Source organism: Leuresthes tenuis, unplaced genomic scaffold, assembly GCF_036924035.1.
Source record: "Leuresthes tenuis unplaced genomic scaffold, fLeuTen1.0.hap1 SCAF_4, whole genome shotgun sequence".
In the NCBI taxonomy this organism is placed as follows: domain Eukaryota; kingdom Metazoa; phylum Chordata; class Actinopteri; order Atheriniformes; family Atherinopsidae; genus Leuresthes; species Leuresthes tenuis.
Window position 1 is genome coordinate 27,581,607 of NW_027325358.1, and position 27,856 is coordinate 27,609,462.

Consider the following 27,856-nt stretch of genomic DNA (forward strand, 5'->3'; position numbering starts at 1 on the left):
GCAAGTCTAAGCAAGATTTTTCTGTATTCTCCCTCACCCAGATGACCTGCAGAACTTTCTGCTTGTGTCTGATACAGCAGCATTTCTCCTGCTTCCACTCAAAGTGAGCACACTGGGTGTGTTTGCACCCAGAAAGCTTGAGCTTGCACTACGTTCAGCCGAGCCAGATGAGTTAAGTTATTTTTTTTCCATTTGTTTTTCTGGACCAGCAGATTCTGATATTCTAATTGCCTGGGGAGCGGGAGTTTAGCTGAAGATCCTGAACTGAGTATTGAGGACAATTTGATTAATTACCCAATTCTGAATGTGCTCTTGGCAGTCTCTGTACAGGAGGCTGATGTGTTTTTTTAAGTGGATTGTTCTGGACTTATATTTTGTTTGAGGCGAGTTGCTGTGGTGTAATTTTTTGGGAGCCTGGGGATGTTAAAAAATTACCATAGTCAGATCCCTGTAGGGTTTTTATTAGCTTGTTATATTTAATAAAAATCGTTGGTACTTGGGTACAGACTTGGAAGACGAGACTGCCTCCCTGTAGCGAAACCCAAAAATGTTTGGAACAGGACATTTATTTTTATTTTCCATCATAACTCCAACTCTGATGTGGTTAGACATCTATAGTGGCTGATTGATAATCCTTTTCCAACATACAGTCATAACAATATTTCCAAAAAATCTTTTATAAAGTTATAGCAAAATTTCAACCTGTCACACTTCAGTAAAATTTAGATTTAGATTAAAACAGCTTAATCAAATAAGCTTGTTCCAAAACGTGAATAGAGACGAGCAGGTTCAACATCGTCACTGTTATTATACGCACACCTTACAACCTCTAATGTTAAAGGTTCTGCACTGCGAATATCACCCAAGGACTAAACGTGACACACCCAACACCGTATGAAGGTCCAGAAGCATCAAGGCAACACCAGACAACGTTTCCATTTTCTTCTCTTTATTTAAAAAAGGGCCACAGGCACCCTTTTTATACGATCTTCATAACGTCACTTTAAACATACCACAAACTGAAAACACTGAAATACCTAGTAAAATAAATTACTGAGGAATGTAGCAAAAACGGTTAAGGAAAGGTGCAGCAATCATGGTTGCACAATGTCTAGGACTCCATTTAATGCTTGGGGTTCACTTAATAATTCCAACCCTGCTGTAAGCAAAAAAAAGTTCAACAGTACAAAGGATAATAATAATAATATAATAATAATCATATTGTAAGATTTCAAGACTCAACAGAAGTCACGTTGGTTCCGTATAGTGTGCGTATATCATATCTACTGTGGGAACGGTGGTGGCATGGGGTAGGGCACCATCGGTGGTGGGGGTGGTGGCTGTTGGTTCTGTGGTGGTGGCGGCTGAGAGTTGAAGGGGAATGGTGGGTGATTCATGCCATTCTGAGAAGCCCTCTGCATGCCACCAAACTGAGCTGGGCCTTGGAAGCTTTGGTTACCAAAGCCTCCCTGATTTGGTGGACCACCAAAATTACCCTGTCCGTTGCTGTTGTTGTAATTGTTGCTACCATAGCTACTACCAGAGTTACCACTGTTGCCTCCATAATTGTTGCCATTTTGGGCCTTACTGCCTCCAAAGGCAGTCTTTGGCCCGTTGCCAAACCCCCTATCATTGTCCCTGTCCCTGTAACCACTACCACCAAAGTTACTCCTCCCTCCCCCAGAATACCTATCCCGACGGTCATCCTTGTAGCCACCTCTTCCCCCTCTTCCACGACCTGCATGAGGAAGATGAGAGGGACAAAAGGGGAAGGAAAGGAGCGAATTCAGACTGTTGTGACACTGTAGCAATGGTATTTAAAAAATCCTAACAAGATAAATATGAAATAATCTTGAGATGTAAAACAGGTTTATGACACAGAAGTCAGGATAAATCCCCCTCTGGGCTGCTATAAAACCAACTTTGGAATATCCAGCAACTTTACATTTACTGTGGTAATCTGTTGGTTAATTTATCTCTTTTATAAACTATAACAGGGCAAACTACATTATTTCAAACCTTTAAGTGAACATCTATGACATCTTACCTCCTCTGTCCTCTGCCATCTGCATCAGCTTGGGGTTAATGGCCTGGTTAGCCTCACGGAGCACAGAGATCAGGTCACTGGCTTGTTTCATGTTGTTGGGGGTGAAGAAGGTGTAAGCCGTGCCCGTTTTTTGACTTCGGGCTGTGCGTCCAATGCGGTGGATATAATCCTCAGAGGAGTTAGGGTAGTCATAATTGATGACAAATTTCACATCCTCCACATCTGTGAAAGTGTTGCAGTGTGGCAAAAAAGTACATGGAGGCCACACAGGATTTTGCACACCACAACAGCCAGATCAAAGGGAAAAGTTAGCAACTGTGAACGCTGGGGGAAGAAGACTGGTCATTAGGCTGTGGAGGAAACACAAGTTAAAAAAAATCAAATCTTTGTTCACATCTACTTCATGGGAATACTACTGTGGGAAGAGAGAAACGATGCACACTCCAGTTGCTTACCATAATTAAAAAGATCCAAAGACATCATTCTCCCTTTTGTTACCAAGGGAGAAAAAGATGGATTCAAGTCTTACCATAAAGGAGTATGCATTCACTAGTCCTTTCCCAATGCAGCGAAATCCCCCACAAATTGTCAAGTGACATCCAGGAGCTTCTACGCAGTCAGGCCACGATATGCACTGGGGCCTCCAATATAGGACCACTGAGTGGTACATTTTTGCAGGTCCAGGTTTTTCCCAGTACACTCAAGAGAAGCTTGATATTAAAGGCCGCACTGCACGTCTTGCCAAGACAAAATAGACCATGTATAAATTTGAACAGGGACCCCTTTGAAAAAAGATGAAAAAAGGTCCAAGCATTAAACCTTTCGGGACCCATAGGCGAACACAAAACGGTGCTACCCTCCCCCAATCCCGTTCATCAGTTTCATCCAGGCAAGATCTTCCAAGAAGCCAGTGTTCACTTGAGAAAATGTCTCTCGTTGGCAGGTCTCGACATGACTATAAAATGCAGGCGAGGGAGGAACTTTGGTTTGAGCTGTCTCATTCTCTTTCTCCTTTCACTAGATGTTCCCACTATCCCCTAAACACATGTGCCAGGTCTCATCAATTTTCATAGACAAAATATTTGAAACTGCTCTCTCCATTTAAAGAAATCCAGCGCTTTGACGAGAAAGAAACCAACTGCAAACTTAGACAAGCTGACACCCATGCTACGTGATACAAGCTCCAAATAATAACAATTGTTCCAAATCTCAAACAAGTGACTTGCAATACGGCGCTCTCTAAAACAACTGCATGCAAGGTCATAGTCACAGTATCAAGCATATATAATTTTTTTTTTATGTTTGAGTTGGAAACAGCTGGATGGCATTTTTTCAGATGATATCCTTGGTCAGAGAACAGATGTGTGTGTTTCAACAACATATCGGGGACAAAGGCTTAGCCACACAGCCTTTTGAAGATCACTGGCACACAAGTGCTTTCACCTCTCTAGGCCCACTGGGTGGCAAGCCAGTGGAGCACTTCCAATATGTCATCCATCTCCCTCTCGAGGCCTGGGACTGTCATGCCTAGCGCCTGCCACAAAGACTCCACCTTAAGGTGAGGAAAAACTCAGAAAATGCATAGAAAAGTTAAAGAAAGCAAAGGACTTTCTTTAAAATAAGTGTAACGCTGATAATAAAGTAGTACTACTAAATGGCATACTGACCTAATCCACGGGAGGCCACATCTGTAGCAATGAGAATTGGAGCTTTGCCATATCTGAACTCTGAAAACAAAGGAAGAGTTTTACCTGGCATACAGATCTCCATTTTTTCATCATCATCACTTTGGAATGTAATACATTTAGTCTAACCATTAAGGACCCAGTCCCTCTCCTGCTGGCTCTTATCCCCATGGATTCCCATTGCTGGCCACCTATAACAAACAGACAGAAATATTCAGACTTTTATTTAAACATGGCTGGCGGTGTGTAAAGGTCAATGGTTGCAGTTTTCATTTAGCCTTGCCTTAGTTTGAACCTTAGAACAAAAGAAAAAATGTTATCTAAAAAAATTATAAAAAAAAATAGGGGATCCCTACCCATCTCTTCTCATCCTTCTGGTGAGCTCGTCACAACGTCTTTTGGTCTCCACAAAAATAATGGTCTTGTTCTCTTTTTCACTCATGATCTCCTCCAGCAAACGTATCAGCCTGGGAGCAGAAATCAGAGTCAAGGGACATTAGGTCAGTAAAGAAAGTCACTGAGCCATCAAAGATATAAAGTTACAGTTACAGATGTAGTTGTATGTGCCGAGATGAGAAATTTAAGTGAAGTTTATGTGAGCAACGGTTATTATGCACAGCTGGCTCTTGAACTATTTGCTTAATTATACACTAAATTTTATGGCCATGCACTCATCAAAAGTGATGCAAGTCATCTACTCACTTGTCCTCCTTCTCCATGTCATTGCAAACATCTACGATCTGCAAGATGTTATGATTGGCACTGAGCTGCAGTGCTCCAATATTGATCTGGACGTAGTCCTTCAGGAAATCTTCAGCCAGCTGACGAACTTCCTTTGGCCAGGTGGCACTCCACATTAGGGTCTGACGGTCAGGCTGGTAAAGACAAAAAAAACATCAATTGAAATCTATAGAAAAAAAGTTTCAAGGGTACATTAGTCAATTTAAGAAGATTTATATTACTTAATCTGTTTGAGTTACAGCTTCTGAGCGTATGCATTCAATTCCTCTCCTCTTTGTGGCACATTTCTGTACCTTGCCTGGAGAATTTTATGTGCAAGTACTGGGCTAAATAATTCCTAAACGAGACCACTAGGTAGTCATGGTGTGATGGGTTATTCTCAAGCTACCTCCACAACAATGTTAAGCATTGACCATGGGAAAGCCAATAACATAACTTACCCGAATTTGTTCCACTATCTTGCGGATCTGAGGTTCAAAGCCCATGTCCAGCATGCGGTCAGCTTCATCCAGTACCAGATAGGTGCAACGACGCAAATTAGTTTTACCACACTCCAGGAAGTCAATGAGACGGCCCGGGGTAGCGATGCAAATCTCAACACCTGAAGCAAAAAGAAGAAAAACATAATGCTGCATTACTTAAAACAAATCAAATCTTAATAATCAAATATTAAGAACAAAAAAGTGAGCATACCCCTCTCAAGGTCCCTGATTTGAGGTCCTTTGGGAGCGCCGCCATAGATGCAGGTGCTCTTGAGGCGAGATGCCCTGCCGTACTCTGCAGCTACTTGCTGTACTTGCTGAGCCAGCTCACGGGTTGGTGCCAGAACCAAGCACTTGGAAAAAAACAAACCAACAAACAAAAAAAAAACATTCAATTTTTCAAATCAATACTGATTGGAGATAAATATCCCTTGGTTCTAAGCAGTGCCTGGCTTTCCTTCCAACAAATGAATCAAATAAAACCCAGATTTTGATATAACAATAACCGTTTTTGCAATTAAGTTACATTCTTCAGTTGTTTATTTGTTGTAAACACTGGATCATAATACAGAAAATATATTTAGTCAAATAGAGAGGAATAATTCCAACAGTTTGATATCCTGACGAGGCAAATCAGCCTCTTTTTCATATCTAACATCATATCAATGTTGTGCTAGGCTATAAATAAATGCTCTCTCTCAAAAGCAGTGTCATAAACTCTTTTCAGAAAAGATTATCCATAACAGCCTTTGCAATTTCAAACCACAGGGTGTACAATACTTACAATAGGCCCATCTCCATGTTCCAGAAATGGCTGATGTTGGATGTGCACAATTGCAGGCAGAAGGTACTAAAATGAGGGAAGTAAAATGAGTGAGTCCGTTGTGTTAGCCAACTAAGAATGCAGAATAGTACAGCAGTGTTTCCTAAAATGCACCTGTATATAGTATACAACATATATAGAATGGATATTTCTAAGTTTTAATTAGTCATAATTCTAGTCCTTCTTGAGTCATAGTGACGTTACAGTTTAAAGATCCCGAGAAGCTTAGATGGCAGCTGGCGAGTACTTACTGCAAGAGTTTTCCCAGACCCAGTTTGAGCGATGCCAACCATGTCTTTGCCACTCAGGGCAACAGGCCACCCCTGAGCCTGGATTGGAGTTGGTTCAGTCCAGTTCTGTTTGCTAATGACATCCATGACGTAGCCTGAAGAAACAAGTTTAATTGCTGTAAGACAAAAGCTCTGAAAACATGCTAAAATGTTTAGTACAATAAAATGTAAAGGCATTTTGACTCACTGGGAAATGCAGCTTCATGGAATTTTACAATTGGTTTAGGGCAATCTCTGCCTTTGACTGTAACTTCTTTGCTTCTGCGGTACTGTTCAACTTCTTGCTAGAATTATATAAAAAAAAAAAGGAGATTAAGAAAAACCCTGTGTCAAACTGCACAAAAAAACAAAACAAATCATGGTCAGAATTCAGTGTTTATGTGCATTTTTCTGAGATAAATATAAATGCTATTTTAAAAAATGGGTCTTACAATTGGTCTGTGTGTAGCATCTGGATGCTCCTGGTAGAAGTTCTTCTGAAATTTCGGAAGCTCATCAAGGTTCCAGTGCTTCTTTCGGAGCCTCTCACCAGGGTTGCCAAACTTTCCTGGAGGAGGTCCACCCCTGTTGCCTCCTCCACCACCGCCAAAACGAGGGGGACCGCCACCGTACCTGAGGTAAAAGAAAGTGTGACAACAGTGAGCACAGGTAGAAATGTTAGTCATTAAAAAGTCATGACCTTTACACTATATTATAGGCAAGTAGCGCTCTGCCATTTTTCAGCAGTGCTGATGACATCAGTTTTAGCCTGAAGAGCTAACAAAATCGTCATATTCATTTATACACCGCTTTGTTTTAAAAATAATTTTTAAAAAAAGTCTGTCACTACTTTTTTGTTGGTCCACCTTTGACTACAGCACATATTTACTGTAGCATGGTTTATAAGTTCTTTTTCAGCAAATCCCAAAGATTCTCTGTGGGGTTGGGGTCTTAACTCTGTGCTGGACAGTCCGTGTGTGGAAATGATGCATCACACTCTATGAACTTATGTCCGGGCCTGATGTGTCCAAGCATTATCAGTATGGAATATAACCATGCCATCACATAGGAGCAAAAAAAAAACAAAAAAAAAAAACACCTATTCATGGAGAAAATGGTCTTTCTGCACATTCAGGTAGTCAGCTGACCTCATTCTTTGGACACGTTGCTGAACCTCGAACAGTCCAACTGAAGCAACTCGGGATTATTCACTTAGTTAAATCCAAGTGGTGACCCTTTTTTAGCCAAGCATACTGTATGTATGCTTCGCGGCACATTAAAGACCTCCTCTTCATAAGGTGTAAGTGTATTATCAAACTGTTACAAGGCTTACGCTAGAATAGTGGCATCAAAGAAAAAAAGGCAGTTAAGTTTGTCATCACAGTTCTTTGTATGACAACTTATCAACATAAAAATTCACTATCCTAGCCGCCCTACGCAGTCAGTCAGTGTGGTTTTATGGTTAGAAATGTTTTTTTTTTTAAATAACAATTGTTGGGTTCAGTATTTTTGTTGCTTACCCTAAAACATCAATAAAAAAGAAATCACAATTCATCAATCTGAAGACACCCACTTTGATGAACTTGGCTATTAGAATAGAATCAATTCCTCTCTTGTCTGTTTTTTTGAGGCACGTCTCTTGGAAAGCACACACGTGAAATTGTAAACTGTTTAAGGACAACTGAACAGAAAAGTAAGCTAAAGACAGAGCTAGTTCGGAGCGAGCCAAACAAGTTTGTGTGTGCTGAATATCTGCTTTATCTCACTGCTTTTCAAAACATCTCGATATTAATACTTATTGCTGCATGTGGTTGGCGTAGTCAATGCTCAGTGCCGACTTTACATCAGTAAAACCTGAATAATGCTGTCATGAAATAGGTCAGTGATCCCTAAGAATGTGTCATCAAAACACAGTTGCGCAAAGGTTTTAGAATACTTTGGTGTCTTCAGTACTGCCACTCTATAGTGTATTGACATTGACATTTTTAAAAACACATCTGGTGGACTGAAAATGCAACACTATAAAAAAGTCATCCATCTATCCATCATACCGCTGTATCAGTCTATTTAGACAAATCAATCGCAAAACGTGCATAAAAAAAATTCTAATGCTGCTCAAAGCCCTAATGAGGTCACAGAATGTGGTGTTACCACAGACTCTAAATGGTTGACAAACACATAACCGGTAACTGTCAGATCACTGAACTATGTTTACACGACCCGCTTCATACAAGATACAGCTAGGGCAAAGTGGGGCTGAGTTTTCCATCTATTTAGATACATTCTGTTAAAAATATAATAGCGCTTTTTTTTGGCAATACAATACAAATCTTCGTCTTGAAAACTCATCCGCAAGATGAGAGACGACTGCGTCACAGGGCCAGATATAAAAAGCAGGCTGTCAACTGCTCAGCCTCAGACACAGGGCCGCCGTTTGCTGCCATTTTATCTCCGATCAACAGGGAAACGGAATGTATTACAGTTGCACGAATGCAGGGTTGCCAGCCGCGTAAAAACGATTTGCAGTTTAGTTACTTACTGACAAGGCAAGATTAACTAAGATAACTGTATTGGGCATCATCTTTTAAATACCACCGTAAAAACGTCGGCCTCCGTTGCTGAACGTTAGGCTGTACATCTTAGCAAAAAACAAAGCTGATACTGACGTACCCTCTATCTCTGCCACGATCTCTGTCTGAAAATCCAGGCATTGTGTAGAGGACTTGGAGAAATGGAAATTCAGCGAAAATATCTTTAGCCGGCCAACAGACAGGAGGTTAATCTTAGGGCACAAACACTCAACGGGTTAGTGAAAATAAAATGCCGGCTGACTAAAGTCAGTCTGTAGAGGCGGAAATGAAGTCAGACGAGGCGGATAACATCAATATTAATGCGCGTCCTAAATGGCACCCATTGTGGCACTATTTTATGTATACATCAGCGCTATTTCCTTTTCTTACACACTGGTGCAAAGTAATTAATAAGGTTTACTAAAGTACTGTGCCTAATTACACTACTTTAGCCAGTCATTTGTGTATAACAATTCATTTCTCCTTCATACTACCATTGCACTACATTTAGAGGGATACATTGTACTTTCTCCGCTTCAGTTTACATGGGTTGGTCCCATCCATTGGCAGCATCTTCATTCTGTGCTGGGCATTCATGGAGTGCAGCTACTTTCTTAAGCCAGTGGGTGTGTATCATGTCAGGGCAGGGTGCAGCCCAACTCCTCATACTTGAGAGTCTTTCTTAGATGTCTGCCACTGTGACAAGCACTGGTTCTAAATTTGGTAAATTATTGTTGTCAGCTCTCAGATCCATTTATCATGGAAAACTGGTGTTATGAGATAGTTCTTACTCCTCCTGTTCAGTTGTCACTGCAGCTTTCTGAAGTTCTAACAGCTGGCTAGCCTCATCTGTGTTGCCTTTAGCAGCTGTAGCTGTGGGAGGAAGAGCAGATGCTTATCAGTTGGAAGGCCGGTGGATCAACTCCAGGCTCCAGACTAAAATTATAACACTGGGATAGAAGTTATTTCTTTCTTAGTTTAAATGTTGTGTTTCAAGGTATTCACTAGTCTCACATCCTTTGCATACATCCTTACTGGGAATGAGAGTAGATAAATGGAAAGTACTTTTCCAGCAATTTCCACTGAAGCTTACAAAGAAAGCTGTCAAAGTTGTTCAATAAAAAAAATCTAGATAAAAGTGACAATATGTCAGATTTTATTTGAAAGAGAAAAGTTCCAATATAACAGAGTTACTTTAAACTGAAACCACATGTTGAAATAGCTTGCAGATGAAAAATACTTTTCACACTGATACAGTACAAAATTTGTACATATTCCTCAAATATTCATCTTCATTTTGACATCTCAGTCACAAAAGAGTTTTATTTGGATGATTGAAAACATGCTGGTTCCTGAGAAAGAGACACAGACATCAAAATAAATAAATAATTGAAACCACAATAACCACAAATGCATTTTTTGTTTCAATCACCTGAAAATTATTTTCCTGAAATAACAAAGATCAATGTGATTACAATGAATAAAGATAGTTTTGCAATTACATCGCTAGTTTGATACAACATTGTGATTCCAAAATACATAGAAATTCAATACGTACCGTTGTGAGCCACCACCCATCATCACATTCTCAGTTTTTGTTTTTACCACCTGGAGTTTTACAGTCCTTACAAGTTTTATCTGTGTTCCAAAGGGAGAAATAGATTATTCTCGCTCTTATAAGAGCCACATTATTTAATTTATGCTCTGAAATGTCGCTGAATTGCACATTGATTTGACCCACTTATTTACAGGAAATAATATCAAAAGAGCTGACAACAATCTAACAATGCCCTTACCTACAAAAGCAAAACACTGAGTTACAGATGGAGTGCTTTTGTCACAAAGTTAGCAAATAACTGAATTAGTGCAATATTCACAATGTTCTTCTAATCTGAAATAATTTTCCTCAGTTAGGAGCCAGGATTGGGGTTTATTGAGTTGAACTACTGAAACTACAAATAAGTACAGGCCATTAAAAGGAGATTTTTATGAGTTTGTATTTTACTTGTGCTTTCCCTACCTAGAAGCGAAAGACGTCAAAATCAACTAAATAAAATTGGATATACTTTGCTCTTCCCTATGAATTGTGACAGACTTCATGTGTTGGTTTATGTATGATATGTGAACAAGTGGACAATTACTTTTTCATTTTTTTCCCAGCACACACATTTGTATGATATTTGTTATCATTTTGTATGATTGTTGACCCCTTTTTCTAGCCGTAGTTAACGGCACAGAATTGATCCACAGGCTGGCTTTGCTGTGGCTCACTTTCCTGCTGCATGAGATAAATATAATTTAGAAAAGTATAGTTTGAAAATTTAAGATCTGAAAATAATCTGCCTAACACTGTGAGCAAACAGTAGCACAGTTACAAGAAATTTTTTTTCCTCTGGTTGTAACTACACATATGAACCATTGTCTTGGTCGCACATATGTAATTAAAAAAATTAAAAGAAAAAGAAGAGGAACCTGATTGTTTTCTTTCTCTGCTGCACAGGTCGAGCTATACATCAGAAGTACTACTTCTTGTAGAGACCACACACAGGGAACTATATAAGCAAAAGTACACAACAATGTTCTATGAGCACTACACTATTTGTTTAAGCTTTTTACAGGGTTATTAGTCTAACTACTGGCTTATTTTCTGCTTGCATATTTGATATATAAAATAATTTTGTGGCTTCAGATTTAAATGTCTGCTGATACATTACACCTACTGTAAGATGATTTATTTTCAATTTAAGTTTTCAATGCAAATAGTCCTCATCAGAAGACAAAAGTGATAAATGACAGAAAATAATATTCTACTTACCATTTAACTCTCTCTGCAAGTCATCTCTTTCTTTGATGAGTTCAGTGTTATTGGCTGTTAACTGATCAGTAATTTTTGTGAGTTCAGTGTTATTTGACAACAACAGTTCTTTCTCTCGTCCCCAGTTTGTTTTGTCTTTATTCACTGTTGCAAAAGAAAGGGAAACAAAACAGTAACTAAACAAATGTTATCTTACAAAATTGTATATTCAAAAATACATTGGAATTTGTCACAGACATAATCTTTTTTTATCATAATTTAAAAACAAAAACATGCTTACGTTTTACTGCTAGCCAGACAATCACAATCAGGAGGAGAGGACACATCACACGCAGGAACAATGGATCATATCTGGCTTTACTCCTCTTTCCAGAGAATTTAGTGACAAAAGTCACTTGACAAAGAAAATAATCAAGTTAATTAAAACTATATTAAAAATAGATATCAAACATTTTATAATACGCTGAAACCACTGAACGCAATAAATTATTAAATTTAAACATAGGAGGCTGTGGTACTGCACAACACGACCAAACTGACAAACATAAACATAACAAATCAATTTGTTGTTTCCATACCTGTGTGTTGAGCCCCCACAGGTCCTGGTGATACATCTTCCACCCAGGGGTTGTCATACACTCTCAGGCTTTCTGCACTGACATAGATGTCCACAATGCTTTCCTGGTGGTCCTGATCACAGTGAACCTTGTTGACAGTACCAGGCTCAGCGTAAAGTCCCTCAGACATTATTTCTATTTAACTGTTACACATTAAACCATCAATAGCTCTATATTTATCTTCTATCTTCGTAAAACAGTCTGTTTCGTAAAGAGGCAGGTTACATGGCATCAAAAGGGGAAGAGTAGAAAAATAGGAAATCCTTAGTAAATGTTTGTTCCTCATAAATCAACCAGATTACCTGTGTCCGTTGACATTTTTTTCAGTAAATAAAGGGCAAGGGCACAGTTCAGTGGCCAGTTATTATTACATAAAGCAATTCTAAATAGAATAGCTTGGCAAGATACATTATTGCTTGACATAAATGTAAGACAAATAGTCTTTAAAAGAGTGGTTTGGGGAAAAACTCAAATATTTGCTTAAACAAAAAAAGGAAAATGAGATTTTTCAACCTTTGATTCAACAAAGATATCAATACATGTAATCGTCTGGGAAAACCATCTAAGCTTAACTTTGCTACAGTAATTGATATTACATAATTTGTTTCAGCAGCTAACTGGTTATTTAACCCAAACTGATGCACGCGGGAACGTATATGTTCTTAATCAACCATATTGGAATCATACTGTGTCCGTCGCACGTTTCCCCCGCTGCACGCGTCATCACCTAGTTTTGCTCACCAAGAGAGCCAGCGTTAAGCTTGTCGGTGTTTTTGTGAATATAAGTTCACCTCATCAGAGTTGGCCAGCAACTAAAACTAACTCAACACTTGGAAATTTTTTGTTATTATTTGCGGCGAATTCCTACATACCACCCCGTTCATCTTCTGAGCGTCCAGAAGCCCCTCCGGCAACTTTAAAGTCCACGAAAGTCACCTACAAAGGAAGGCCGTGAAAAACGGCGCCGAGAGAGACTCGTTGGCGTTTACCTGTGGTTCGGAGCTGACTTAACAGGACGAAGGTGTCAACCAAGTAAGATCCACCCTGTTCTTACATTTCAGACGGTATGATGTGGGTGTCGAGAGAATTCACTGTTAAAATGATAGATTAATCCAAGCTGTCAGCCTTTAATTTCAATTAGCAACAAACCCAACTATTTAAATAATTCCGGTATCCATCCATTCCCTCCCCTTAGTTCTTCTCAATTCACCAAGTGTTTCCTATATAATCATCCATATTCAAAGCATTCTACTGTTGTCTTAGGGTTCATGTCTTTGGTCAGGGTGGCAACACACCCATTCTGAAATCCCGCTATTCCGACATCCCACCATTCCGACAAGGCTTTCTGTATAAGGAAATGTGCGTTACTCAACAGGTGAGTCCCTTATTTCTGTTAATGCAATTTATATGTTTAACACATGTTTACAGAAAAGCGTTATTAAAAACAAAGTCTCGGCAACTGGAGGAGGAGAAGGAGAAGCAGACCGTGGTGGTTTTCAATCACACACTCCAATGCCACTTGTTTCAACTTCCGAAAATTTAAGGCTTACAAACATGGACCGAATCGGCTCCATAACACGCACAAGAATCCAAAAGAAACGAAAGTTAACTAAAAGAAAGCAAATAAACAGCACGAAGTGGTCAAAATTGGTTTTACGCATGCCTATGTGCGTCTGGCACCTGCGTCTTCGGGCTCTACCACGTTGGTTTGTGGATGAAAGCTATATGTTCAGCTGTAATGTCATGTAAACACAATCTCTACATGACATTTACTCCCAGGTGTGGCCAGTTAGGTCTTTAAGATATCAACAGGTTGTATAAAGCCTTGCGCAACGGCTGTGTGTTTGTGCCAAATGCGCAAAGCCCATCCGCGCTTCCCATAATTGGAGCAAGTACTCATAAATCACGTGAATAACATGAATAAACGTTTTTACTGCATTTTGTTGTGTTTTTATACGTTCTATGCTGTCATTTCTCTCCTCTCCTATTGGCAAGGCAGAGTGCTCGCAACTGTGTCCTGTGCAGTAGCCGTGATATCTGTAATTGCAATTATTACTTTTGCATATGATGACAGCGTGCAAAAGATGCATGGGCTCTGTGGAGAGCTCCACTCCAGCTGGCTGCTGTGACAGCTCACTGACACTGTATTTCTGCTTAATCAGTTTCAGTCTCGCCAGAGTTACATTAATATCTGTATTTTTATATTTGAAATTTCAGGGGATTTTGATAATAGATTATTAAAGTTTGTTTGCGAGGCTGTGGCCTCTGTATGTGCAGAGTTTGTGCGCCAAACTTTAGGGCGTATTTGCGCCGGCATATCATTAGTGCAAAATGTTTTGGGTAAAACATAGGCTATTAAAAGGAACTGTCGGAATGGCGGTATGCCATTCCGACCATAGGAGGAAAAAAGTGTCGGAATGACGGGAAGTTTAATAAAAAAATTAAGTGTCGCCATTCCGACACTTGGAGGTCAATGTCGGAATGGCAGCATGTAACCCTTTGGTCATATAATTTTAATAAATGGTTCGTTGACCAGCCGACCTAGTCAGGGGCGGACCTTGGCATAAGGCAAGTTTGGTAGAAGTTGGTATAGACTAGTAACATGGCATTTTCTTCTTAATTTCTCATTGTAGCTTTTACTTACCGTGGCTTATAGCTAAACAGCAAGCCAGCCAAATAAGCCTCGTCACCATCGTCATTAACCTTATAACTGAATGATAATTCATTAATCACAAAGATGTAAATTATTCTGCAGCATAAATAATGTGTAAAAAATATTAGTTATGTTAAATGTCATGCCACTCGTGCTCTGCCTGGCCTCAGTGGTAGAGCCCTGCGCGGGACTGTTTTCTTCATCCCGCTCCCACTAGATTTCAGACCATTACCGCCCGCTCCCGCAATGTGTATGTCCACTCCCGCCCGCACCCGCAAAACTTTGAGAATTTATGCCCGCACAATAATAGAAATGCATTGATTTTGTGTCTTCTCCCGTCCCGCAGGAGAAAACACGTAATTTTATAGGCTATTAATAAAGAGATTCATGGACAATTGGAACACTTCTCCAAATGTCAGACTTGCCTTGCTTTGTGCTGTAAAGACCTTCTTTGAGCTTCCTTTCCACATCATTTATTGACATCCTGTCTCTAGGCTACATCCCGACAGTGTTGCCAGGTGGGAAATGTAGTATTATCGTACCAGACATAAAATGATGTATTTTGGAGGGAAATTATCGTACACCCGTCATAACCAAAATAACAAGTCTATTGATGCGCTTTTGGAAATGGAAATGCCTTCAGGGTTCACAAAAAAATCCGACAGACAGTTGCGACAGGCTGATTACAACCACAAATTCAAATGGTCAAATTATCATATGTGGCCTTTTTTGGGATTGATTGTACATCGTACACAGGGCAAAATTATCATACAAATACGATAATAATCATACACGTGACCTGGCAACACTGCATCTGGCTCTGCTAGCTCTGATTCGAATTTAATTAGTGACACAACAGGTTCTAACACCAAAACATCCCATGTGGGTTAGAGCTTGGTGCCTTGCAAAGGCAGTGTGTGAGCCTTTGCATGGTGCATAAGCATAATTGTGTACATAGATTTGAGTCACACAGGTTGTGATTGGACAGTTTCCAACAGAAAACAATGACCTCCCACAGCTTACCTCATTGGTCCGTTTAATTTTGATTGCTTAATTATTTGAATAATTTTATAAATGAATCTTTATTAACATCATTAAATTTTATTTGCTTTGCAATAATTTACAGTAGTGATCTTTCATGTGGTTTGCATGATTAGCCATTATTGTTTTTTCCTGTATTTATTTCCCAACATTCTTGTGAATCCTTATCTTCTTCAAACATCCAACTTATCATTGGAAGGTGAACATCCACCAGTTCCTTATGAAGAACAGTCGTTTCTACTTTGCCGTGAGTTTCTGCTGAATGTTTTGGTATCGAAGCAGCTCCTGGTCGGACACGGATGGCTTAAAGTTTTCTAGTGCTGTAGAGAAATCATCCATGGAAAGAAGGAGAGGGGAGTCTTCTGAATCCAGACCTGAGGATAACTTGTGTTAGAGACTGTAATAATAGTAATATGCTTAATAAAAAGCATAAATGGGTGCTTAGACAGATGACTGTGGTTGCTGCTCAGATCAGAACAACTGCAGCATTTAGATTAGATTCTGTTTGCAATATCTGCTCTAAAACTAGTGTTTTAAAAGTTTGGGTAGAGTGTCTGTAAGAGACAGCAAAATTGATTGATTGAGCTACAGAGAGCTTTACAATGAAATAAAAAAAAATGATAAAAAATGTGAATGTGTTGTAAGGTATACTCCGGCAGTCAATAATATACTTGGGCAGCCAGGCAGATTACCCACCCATTCACTCACTCGTGATGCATTTTAGAGACTACTTGAATGCAGCTGCCTATCATAATTATGTGCAAGATAATCACAATTATGTGTTGCATGAACAATGCCAGCAGGATAGTAACACAAAACCTGAGGTGATGGATGGCACAAGTCTGCCATTTTAGGTTGAGAACAATTTGTAGCCGACAAGTCTTTCCCCAACAGCGACATAAAACTCAGATTGCACAAATCTATGACTGCTTTTGGTTCAACTGTATTCACCTACCTACACAACAAAGCACAGACTGAAGCTGTAACTATATAATAATCTTCAATATAATAAGTGAATTAATATTAAACATGAAAAGCAAATAAAACATCAATACAAAAAGCCCTTTTTATAAACATTAGATTTTAGAGCCGAAGTTGCCCCTTTGTTGTACCTCACATGTAAAGATAATACCACCTACCTATCTGTGATTAACACTGCTACAGTGTTTATTGATAACATGGAAAATTTTAAGTTCACCTGTCACAGCAGGTGTGTCTGTACCATTACCATTGTTGATGAGGGCAATCTTCCTCTTGATGGCAACCGTCATAGCGTCTGAACAAAGAGCATAAAGATCAGCGCCGGTCATCTGAGCGGGGCAGTGATCCACCACTTCCTGTAGATTTATGGAAGGCTCCAACTGGAACCTGTTATCAAGGTTAAACATATAGGTCTTGTTTTTTTCTGTTCTAATGAATATTGGTTAAAGACATCCTAATCAAGTAGTACTTATGTTATAAATGAATACATAATTTGAAAAAAATCGAAGTAATTTCTACACCTTATTTTTGCAGTTAGCAAAGCATTTTATTATTGTACTCTTAAAGTTTTGCTTATTTATTTTACACCTAATATTCATGTAACATTCAAAAGACTGCTCTTACTTCCTGAGGATGGCCTGGAGAACCTGCAGCTGTGTGACTCGATCCTTGTTGATTCCAACATAGACCAGCTTATCAAACCTGCCAAGACGCACAATGACAAAGACACAAGAATGTGACAATCAGTCACATTTATTGTTTCACAGTCAGATCGGTAACATGAATCATCTGCTGGGATGAGAAGACACCAAACTTCAGCTGCAGTCTGTTCTATAATGGCAGGCACATCCTGGTGCTACCAGGACATCTATTTGGAGATTCTGTAAAAGATGCAAAGTCACAGCAATGTGCAATGTGTTTGTGTAACAGTAGCAGTCCAATGTAGTACAGATGGAATCACCTGTGTGCTCACGTTTGAAACTTAATTTCTCCTTCAAACTGGCAGACTTTTTTTGTAGTAATTCTCTCTGAGCTTATCACGACACTAACTCTCATTTGTCACACAGTCAATCATTTTCTATTTGTACATCAGCACCAAAGACATTCATAATTTTGTTTGATCTGCATGTCTCTAATATGAGTCAGTGATGGAAACATTACTGTGAGTCTGTGTGTGAGAGACCACACACCTGCCAGGCCTGAGCAGTGACTGGTCCAACAGGTCTGGACGATTTGTGGCTCCAATCACAAAAACTCCAGCAGAGGAGTGCAGCGTGTCGAGTTCAGCCAGCAGCTGAGACACAACTCTGTATAAAGAGAGTCATTCAACTTAATGGATGCTGCTGCTAAATACAGTAATATATGCATATAGTGCAGAACTCAGACAGTGCTTAAAAAAAAAATATATATATATATATGTATATGCAGTATAAGACCTTACCTGTCCATTACTCCTCCAGAGTCTCCACTGCGTCCCCTGCTGGGAGCCAGAGAGTCCAGTTCATCGAAGAAGACAACACAAGGAGCTGCTGAACGCGCTCTGTGAAACACTGTACACAACATCCATATCAGTGTACAGCAATAGAATATGGAGCCAAGTCAGTTTCAATTATCACAAATGCACAGGACAAGATTCACAAATGTATTTCTGATGTACACACAAATATAACTTCATTTACAAACGGCTTCTGGTCTGTGGACTTCGCTGCATTTGAATGTGACCTTTGAGACTTCCCTGACTTGCGTCAACCCACAAATGTCTTTTTTCTTTTTTTAGGATAGAGTGCATCGATCACTGCTGTGACACAAATAATTATGTTGGTTGCTGCATGCATCTTATGGAACTGCAGAAAACCAAATAAAAGTGTGTGAACCTTCACTGATGGGTTTTTGATTACTCTCTACAATGAGACCAACAAGTGGATTCTGGGTCCTGAGTCAAACATAATGCAGTGCAAGATGCTGTTTATGTGGAAACTGGAGAGTAGAACAGGAAAAATTGTCAAACTTGGAGCAACAACAGTTCTCAAAGCAGAATAAACAGTCGATTAAACAAGTTCATTCTTAACATGCTTTGGAGGAAAATAACTCCCATTGAGCCAGTGTTAATTTGTTTCCAGCCTTTATTTCACTCTTAAATACAGTTAGATACAGTGGTGAAGATGCGCCTACTAACCTTATTCAGCATCAAAGAAATACTTCTGGAAGAACATTTAGTTTTGCTTTGTCAAAAGACATGCTGATACACCCAACTGGCCAAACCAAATTGTTTAAAAAATGATTTTCCAAATCAGCACCTCACACCTATCAAAGCAACCTTTCAGCAACCTTGAAACCATAGAAACAAAAATCCTTTCACAGTGTGTCACAAACATCACACCTGACATCTCATTCTTGGCTAAAGATGGCCATTAGTTTTTTTTAATGAAAGAAAAAAAATGACTTATTGTTCTTAAAAAGGGGTAAAAGTTTTGAAAATGATTCTTCTGGCGTGTGTGCGTTTGTCTCTGTACCAACACGGGTTTGGTGGTGGCTGGAAATTATTTGTAGATATTAAAAAGAAGTTAGGAACCAATATTCCACATAAAAGTGAGTGCAATCTCTGACTGCAGCAAAGCTCAAGCAACTAAACATTCAACTTGAATAATCTGATAATGAAATGGCTTAAGAGTAGTAAAAATTCACTTAATGTGATTTTTCCCAATGTGGCTTGAGTTCCAACCTGTTTCGTGGTCTCTCTGCTCAAGTTTCTTGTTTTTAATGAAGTCCTATTGTTCTAAAATCTTGTCAAACCCAAAAAAAGAAAGTGGCACAGCACAACGAAGTGAAGTTAAAATAAATCAGAATGATCTAAAATGTGACACCCACCTTCTCTGATGTTTTCTTCACTCTGACCCACGTACATGTTGATGAGCTCTGGACCTTTAACACTGAAACAGAAAGCAATGAATGAACATTGGAAAAAAATGAAGATGATAATACAACTTTAGCTATTAGAAATCTTAAGAGTGATGAATGATATTGTGTAAAATGCTAGATGGGGTAAAGGTACACTGCAGAGAAAGCAGAAAGAAGCTCAGAGATATTGTGAATGGCCGTTAGCTCTTCACCTACTGATTCTGAAATAATCATTAAGCCACTGGGGTTTGTGAAGAACTGCTGATATACTGCAACGTAACATTTTCTGGTGTGACTATAATTATTCATACTTCCCGCTGTCTGTGCAGTTGGTTATTTTAGAATTGAGTAAACCTACCTGAGAAAGGTCATGGAGCACTCAGTGGCCACAGCTTTGGCTAGCAGAGTCTTTCCTGTCCCAGGTGGTCCATACAACAGGATTCCAGTCCGGTTCAGACCCAGAGACAAGAGCTCAGGATGCTGCAGAGGAAGCTGAACTGTGTCCAGGATCTCTTTCTTCACATGCTGCAGACCTCCAACATCCTCCCAACGCACATTAGGGATCTGCTCATACATGAGGAAGGCTAAAGTTACATACAGCAGAAGATGGCAATGTGATGCAGTCCGACCTGGCATGACTCTTGATGCTCTGTTTTCCAATGCAGAAAGTATCCCCTCAATGTGAGAGGGATCAGCTGAAAAAGTATTTTTGCGAGTAATTGCCACTGCAGTGATTTCTGTTTTTTTAACGGTTCTGCGGTGTGTCACCTTTGGTGCTCCGATGGCTTTGGACTGGGCTTCCTGTAGGTTCTCCAAAGCGGAACTAAAGTCCTGGCTCAGGATGGTCACGCCGCTGTAACACAGATCCTCCTCCCACCAACTACCACTGCACAAACAACAGGACTTTGTGGTCATGATTCTGGCAAACAAAACACTATTCTGGGTTTCTTACACTATTCTAATAAGTACAATAGACAAATCTGTCAGAACTAGAATATGGACATATCAAAAACTTCTTATAATCTTGTAATTGTAATAAATAATAAGCAATGTGACAAATTTAAGAGTGATTTGAAACTTTAGATCAAATACACAGTCCTTATTTAAAGGTGCTTGGATTCAAAGACATCTGAACATAAATAATTATTATAGTCAAATTACAAATTTTACAAATTTATAAAAGAGCAGAACATGTCTTTAATCATCTAGTGTCTCACAAGTTGTGGATCAGCCTCCGGCAAGCAGCTCTTCCAGCTTCAACTAGCAGCGAGCTGAGATCACCCAACACAAAACCCTGAAAAAGGGAGGAGGACATGAAGGAGAGGAAACAGGAAAGGTGTTCATGTTTAATTTACAATTAGATTTTTATCACATATGCACCACACTAAATGTTTTTCACTGTCATGTTTAATGTAATTCTGCTGTCAGACCTTGTTGTGATGCCTCTTAAAGTGTGGTGAGAAGAAATTACAGATTAGTTTACTGACAACCGGAAAAAATAGAGAAAGAAATCATTACATACTGCAGTGAGTTTGGAGATTCTCTTCAAGTTGATGTCGCTCCCGAGGTGAAGTTCTCGGCTAAGGCTGACCAACATGGAACGCCTCTGCTCCTCTGTGGGACTCTCCAACTCTACCTGGTGAACAAACGCTCCCATGACACCAGCAGATAGTTCCCGGGGTCTGCAGACTGTTGCTATTACCATCACACTGAGACACACAAACACAGCCATGTTACATTTAATTGGAAATGGAATCACATGCTCCAAACAGTCTGGTAGCTTCACTATAAAAGCACCAGCTCACTTGCATGAGTGCAGGTTTCCTCTTGTGATAGAGCAACATTTAACTTGATAATTACCTGATCACTGCAATATAAAACTGGCTGCCATTCGTGGCGACACTAGAAATCCAACTGTTCAGCTATTTATCTGGTTTCAAGTAGAAGAGGACAGCAGTGTGTTTACAGTAAGTTAACCTGACATGACGAGAAGTCCAAATATAGAAAGAAAAGTTCTAACTCTACATACGACATAGACTATGCAGTGTTTTAGAGGATCAGCAGCTTTACTTCAATTACATGCACCTTCTCAGGAGTTTTCTGGAAAAGAGTTGATCACCAGATACAGACATATGTCTTATCTAAGGGTGAAATTGTGGAACTCAAAGGAAATTTCTTTATCAACATTCATATAAATGACATAACTGTCCTTGAAGGGTCCCGAAATATCGTACTTTGCTTTTTCTCTAGGAGAACAGCAGCTTTACAGTTATCTAGACTGCTATCGTACATATTATCTGTGTCACACAACACTTTAGAGTGCTTCAGTTTCCAGACAGTGACATTGAGCAGACACCAATAAGCTCAGTTCCCGTTTCTTTCTTTTTTTTAAAATCCATATTACCGAATGTACTTAAGCTTTAGAGGATGGCTCATTAGTCTTGTTGTAGTTGAGGACAAAACTGATGGCTAAGGATAAAAATCTGAAAGAATGCTGGTAATCCAACACATGGAAATGTTGGCAAATTAAAAAATTCTGAGTAACACATTTATTTAATAGATTACACAATTAATGGAAGGTGATTCTGATAAGCCTATTAACTTATGACAGCTTTTATTCATGTATTTGGCTGCAGGAACCATGCTGCTTTTAGCCTGAACTATAATTTCATATTTTTTAGTACAAATATGGTTATTCAGCTTTGTGCGGCCAGATTACGAAAACAAGCCTTGTATATGATTAACTTTTTCAATGTGTAAGGGTCAAACCAGCTTTAATACAGGAGGGCTAGATGCAGTCACTAACCTATGAGGGGCGCTGCTGAGCTGCTTACACAGAACCGCCTGCACTCTGCCATCTTCGTCAGCAGCTCCCCGACCTCTGAGAAGGAGCTGCAGGTTCCTGAGCAGCAGGATGCAGGGCTGCAGGGCTTCAGCTCGCTGAAACACTGACATTAGCTTCGCTTCAGAGGCTGCAGGAGTGTCAGCACACACCGTCACACAGTCCACCTGAACGCAGCGAACAGCAAAGTGAAATGTGACAGGAACAAGCTGCAGTAGCAGTCAAACACATAAACAGGCAATAACATCATGCATGAAAAATTCCATCCATTTACTAATTTCATCGCTGCAGTCACACCTTGAGCAGGTGAAGATTCAGTCTGCGACTCGCTGCTCTGACCACTGTCATCTTTCCACTGCCTGCAGGACCGTAGAGGAGGACGGTGCAAGCAGACAGAGAGCTGCTACAACCAAACACAACACTTACTGTATAGTAGAATATAATAATACGTCTCTCTTTTAGATTTTTTTAAATGGTTTATAAAAACAGAAAGAACAGATCCTATTTCTGTGCACCCATAACCGGTTTTAACGCTTTTGTGGCTGATTGCTGTGTCGTTTTTAATGCTTCTTGTTGTAGATTTCATCAGACAGGTGAGTTACCTGTGCTGCAGGTGAGGCAGAATGATGCTGATGATGAGGTCAACAGTCCTGTTGAGGCCTGGAGGAGACAGGGTGCTCCATAGAGATGATCCCTCTACAGAGGAGCAGGGGACAGGGCTGTTTGTGGAAGCTCCCTGAGAAGATAAAAACAATCATCCACCGATTCTTCTCACTCACTATAAGACTGTACGAATAATCATAATAAGAGCGTAACATAACATTGACTCAAGCACCCACAAAAATTTATTTCAAACCTGTCGGTCAAATTTGCAAGGTGGGCATCAAAAGAAATGCTCCCAATTTCCCCTTCCGCTGATGCCACAAACAAAGCTAATTGTAATAAAATAAATGAATCACAAAACAAAGTGCAAATCGCTGATAAAGAAATGCCAGATACATCAGTCATTAAGCTTACAAGCTACAGTCTCCTAAAACCCACATTGTTGAGTTAGGTAATTGGGGCCAAAAAAAAAGCATATGGACTTGCACCGTTCAATGCTTCCTGGTGTCTTTAGAGGGAATTAGGGTAATTACAGAAGAGGGGATACACGGTTTTTTTTAAATCATTAATCTTTACCTGATTCATGCACAGATGCCTCTACATAATATGAGGTCAAAGGCAAACATTCACCATGTAGAGTGAGGTGTGGAGTCTGTCAGCCAGATGAGCTCTTCCTTCTCCTTCCTCCTCTCTCTCTGCAGATGACCACACCTTCTGCACCCGGAAGGACAGCACCGGACACCTGACCGAGTTTAAAGTTCACAGACTCATAACTGAGGAGTTGCAACAGTTGATGTCAGAAAGTTAAAATCATAGACTGTTTCGTCAGTAAATTAGAAAAGTGTAGATATCAACTTGAGAATATATAAAACATTTTAAATAAAAATTTGGGACTAATTGTGTGGAATGAGGTGTGGTACCTGTGGATTCCCTCAGAATTGTTTTCAAGCAGATCTGGATGGTTTTCAGCTGGTACTGTCAGGATGTCTCCTTGTGAAACCACTCTGTGTCAAATGGTAAATGGACTGTAAATGTATAGCGCTTTTCTAGTTGTGGATTGTTGTTGTTGACTTGTATAGCTGACCACTCAAAGCACTTTTAACACTACATGCCACATTCACCCATTCACTCACACATTCATACAGCACATCTTAGTCTATACATAACTACATGCTTCCTACTCCATTCACACACACAGTCATACACCGATAGATGCATTGGTAGGCAACGTGGGGTTCAGTGTCTCGCCCAAGGGCGCTTTGAGTCGAACCACCAACCTTCCAATTGGTGGACGACTGCTCTTCCTCCTGGGCTACAGCTGATCTAGCCGCTATTCAGAGTCAGACAGCTCTGATTAAGGTGACAAACGATATCCGCCTGAACACAGACGCAGGAAAAGTCTCAGTCTTTGTTCTGCTAGACCTGAGTGCTGCCTTTGACACAGTTGACCATGCAATCTTATTACAGAGGTTAGAAAACTGGGCGGGAATCTCTGGTAGTGCTTTAAACTGGTTCAAGTCCTATCTGGAGGACAGGAAGTATTTTGTTGAAATTGGTAACTGTGTCTCAGACCAAATAGCTTTGACCTGTGGGGTTCCCAAGGGGTCTATCCTGGGACACCTATTGTTCAATCTGTACATGCTCCCATTCCGCCAGCTAATACGCAGCTATAATGTGTCCTACCGCAACTATGCCGATGACACTCAGATGTATGTGTCATTGACGGCAGGAGAACACGGGCCTGTAGATAGACTGTGTCACTGCATCGAACAGATCAGTGTGTGAATGCAAAACAATTTTCTCCAGCTAAACTCAGACAAAACTGAAATCATTGTCTGTGGCCCACAGAAACAAAGAGAAAGTGTTATCAGTCACCTTGAGACTCTCTCTCTAAAACCTAATAATCAAGTTAGAAATTTAGGGGTAATATTGGACTCAGACCTGAACTTTAACAGCCACATTAAATCAATATCATCAGCAGCTTTCTACCCAGACTTAGAAAGACTAATCCATGCATTTGTCTCCAGCAGGTTAGACTAATAGTGTTAATGGCGGTTGGACTGACGGACCTGAGACCTCCTGTGACTCAGAAAGCATCAGCTTACCTGGAAGTGCTGAAGTGTTCAGCCAGTAGGTTGTCATAGCAGCTGAGGTTGTTGTATAGTGGAGATACAACTGGCTGGATGTGAAGCTTGTTGGCAAAGGGCGGAGATGCCAAGCGACAGAAACTTTCAGAGCTGTGACAATCAGGTTCTGAAGGAGACGGCTTCCACCTCTGAGACAAAACAGCCAGATGACAAACGGGTCAGCAAATAAAGAATGCTCTGGCATATATAAAAAAAAACAAAAAACACAACAACAATACTTTGCTGGCATCCATCTCGGTGTAGAGCACCCAGCCCCATTTGAGTCTAGTTTAGCATACACACGCAGGCGTGATTTGAACCCCAACTGCATTATCTAGGTAAGATTGTTCGGCTTTGAGAAGCTCCACTCTGGGTGATTTCATCTTGACCAACATATTTACATGTATTTTTGATGTCTGATTTTGGTTGGACAAACAGTCTTTTTTTTTTCTGAGGTCATGGAAACAGGTTTAGTGATGTAGCCCATTTCACTGACTAGGAATGTCACAATGATGAACTTTTAATTCAAGAATAACTGTCACCAAAATAATTGTAATTGTGTTTTCTCTTTGTCTCACGTCAATTTTCCTATAAATGTTTTGTTATTAGCACCTCTGACCGCTGCCGTTTTTCTCCAAACTATCAAATTAACTATTTTTGAGTTATTAGGCTCTCTTTTTCCCCCCATTGGTTCAAAACCAAATTGGCCTACAGAGGTCCTGACTACAGGACAGAACAGGTGACCATCAAAATGCAGTTAGTCGGATGATTTAAGTTAAAAACCTTGAGGCCATTAAATGACAGAAAAACAAATGCAAACATGTGGAAAATAAAGCGAGAAAATATCACAGCAAAAGGTCTGTATCTGCTTGATTGGAGAACTTGGAACTGGGTGAGAATCATAATAACTTAAGGAAAAAAGTCTAAACAGAAGTTTCCTCAAACAAAGTGAAGTTGTCCCGCATCAGTACTACTTGAAACTTGTCAGATAAGGAACTTTTAATACCCAGTATGACCATGAAGAATGATAACAGCAAGCAAGACTTGCTTCATCCTTCATATGTTCAAATGTTCATATAAAATTGTGAACCTGCTCTTTCAGCATGGACAGACTATATACATAAGGAAAATAAGAAGAAAGACTATACAACCAAGCAATCATGCAGCAATTGAACCTCTATTATATAAACCTCTTTGTAGTTTTTCTTAATTTGATTTAGCTTCTATTTGAAGCCAGTTTGCATCTCACATATCCAGGTTCAGTCAGGCTCTAACTGTACTCAGTGTACTGTTAAAATAATTTTCATAACGTGTTGAGGCACCTTCATCCTTAATGTGCAGCTCTTAACAGGAATCATTTCTCCTTCAGTCATGTTGAACCAGAGAGTCGCTGATATGAAACCCACATCATCATGGACCTGCAGTTCTGGAGAGAGTGTTAAATCCACAATCACCACACACACCAGCTGCTCTTTGCTGACGCCCAACCTGACATCAGTCTCTCCTGTGTGTGCTCTGAACGATCCCCCGAGCTTCGATAACCTTATCCACTCATGGTTAAATAGCCCCAGTTTTAGAAGCATCTCCTTGCTTACAAACACACAGCTGTCCCCATCCACATGTGCTCCCCGTTGACCTCTAATGTCGTGCCATCGCTGAGTGTCCACCACGCGGACGTCCAAACGGCACTCCAATGCTTGTAGGACGTCAGAGAACCCCGAGTTCAGCAGCCTCCTGTTGTCAAAAAGGGATCGTTCACTGCTAAGGCTATTGGCGTAATGAGCAAAGTCCGACACGCACAGTCTGGGTGGTCTGCAAGGCAAGGGTGGGTCTGGGGGGTCCACAGAGTCCCAGAATTCTGTTAGAACGAGAGAAGTGTTGGCTGTTATCCTCCCCTGTTTTACAGGACTGCATTCCAACACAAGTAGCTCCTGCTGCTGCACCTTACCACACACAAAAAGGAGAAGACATCAAAATCCACGCAGTCTGGCTGCAACTTTTAAAACGTGACATTTGCACGAGGGTTAACCAAAATTGCCTTTTAGTTAATCGTTACCGGTATTCAGTCGACAAGATCATTATCCTGCATCTCACCTGTCCCTGGTCCTCTCCAAGCAGCGGGTGTTGAGGCAGTAGAAGCGGGTCTCCCTGTCTTGCTAGCAGCCACTGTCCCGAGCGGCAGAGTTCTAAAAGTCCACTGGTAAACTGCTCCGCTCTCGCCCAGCGAAGGCTCTGCTTGCTGCGGGCACCCAGTACCACTCTGTCTAGGCTGACCGGCTCTAAAGGCCTCACAGTCCCGGTGCTTTTTGGCTCCTGAAGCCGATGGTGCCGAAAAAAGTATCGGCTAGTGAAAAAAGGGACTCGGTGCATGGACTCACTGTTGGCTTTGGTACAGTTTGCTCCACCGCAGATCGCCATCTCCTTCTCGGTGGTTGCGTGAACACGCAGTAAAATCCCCCTCCGCCCAGAGACCCGCGGCTGCTGCGGTATGAGGAGGACCGCTGGTGGGTCTGTTTCATTTTGGAAAACGGAATTCAGGTGGGACTTCAATATCAAAACATCCAGAGGATTCAGCTGCGAAGGGAAACTTTCCAAACAACTCAATTCCACCTGAACTGCCATGTTCAGTCTTCTTCACGGCCGCTTTCTGACTTGTCCTCACC

General features: G+C 40.4%; 2 protein-coding genes across 4 annotated transcripts; both read right to left on the minus strand.

The window, feature by feature from the left end:
* Positions 1-932: 932 nt before the first annotated feature.
* LOC140304752 (probable ATP-dependent RNA helicase DDX5) lies at positions 933-8,907 on the minus strand. Its single transcript, XM_072383516.1, has 13 exons — positions 8,718-8,907; positions 6,500-6,680; positions 6,256-6,352; positions 6,030-6,163; positions 5,740-5,805; positions 5,167-5,308; positions 4,914-5,074; positions 4,435-4,607; positions 4,089-4,199; positions 3,862-3,923; positions 3,715-3,774; positions 2,048-2,269; positions 933-1,738 (listed from the first exon to the last, which is right to left on the minus strand). The coding sequence occupies exons 1-13, from the start codon at positions 8,756-8,758 to the stop codon at positions 1,284-1,286; spliced, it is 1,905 nt and encodes a 634-aa protein (XP_072239617.1). The 5' UTR covers positions 8,759-8,907; the 3' UTR covers positions 933-1,283.
* Positions 8,908-15,733: 6,826 nt separating this feature from the next.
* pex6 (peroxisomal biogenesis factor 6) lies at positions 15,734-27,827 on the minus strand. 3 transcript variants are annotated; one of them, XM_072383519.1, is made up of 18 exons: positions 27,288-27,827; positions 26,600-27,136; positions 25,173-25,342; positions 23,988-24,071; positions 23,698-23,809; positions 23,067-23,200; positions 22,762-22,867; positions 22,429-22,631; positions 21,145-21,331; positions 20,840-20,916; positions 20,391-20,508; positions 19,981-20,186; positions 19,593-19,654; positions 18,166-18,274; positions 17,915-18,031; positions 17,349-17,426; positions 16,972-17,111; positions 15,734-16,117 (listed from the first exon to the last, which is right to left on the minus strand). In XM_072383519.1, exons 1-18 carry the CDS (start codon positions 27,813-27,815, stop codon positions 15,981-15,983), a joined length of 3,105 nt encoding a protein of 1,034 aa, XP_072239620.1. In that variant the 5' UTR covers positions 27,816-27,827; the 3' UTR covers positions 15,734-15,980. The 3 variants fall into 3 exon arrangements, with proteins under 3 accessions (XP_072239620.1, XP_072239619.1, XP_072239618.1); XM_072383518.1 differs by having other exon boundaries at positions 22,762-22,864; positions 26,516-27,136; XM_072383517.1 differs by having other exon boundaries at positions 26,516-27,136.
* Between the last annotated feature and the right edge of the window lie 29 nt (positions 27,828-27,856).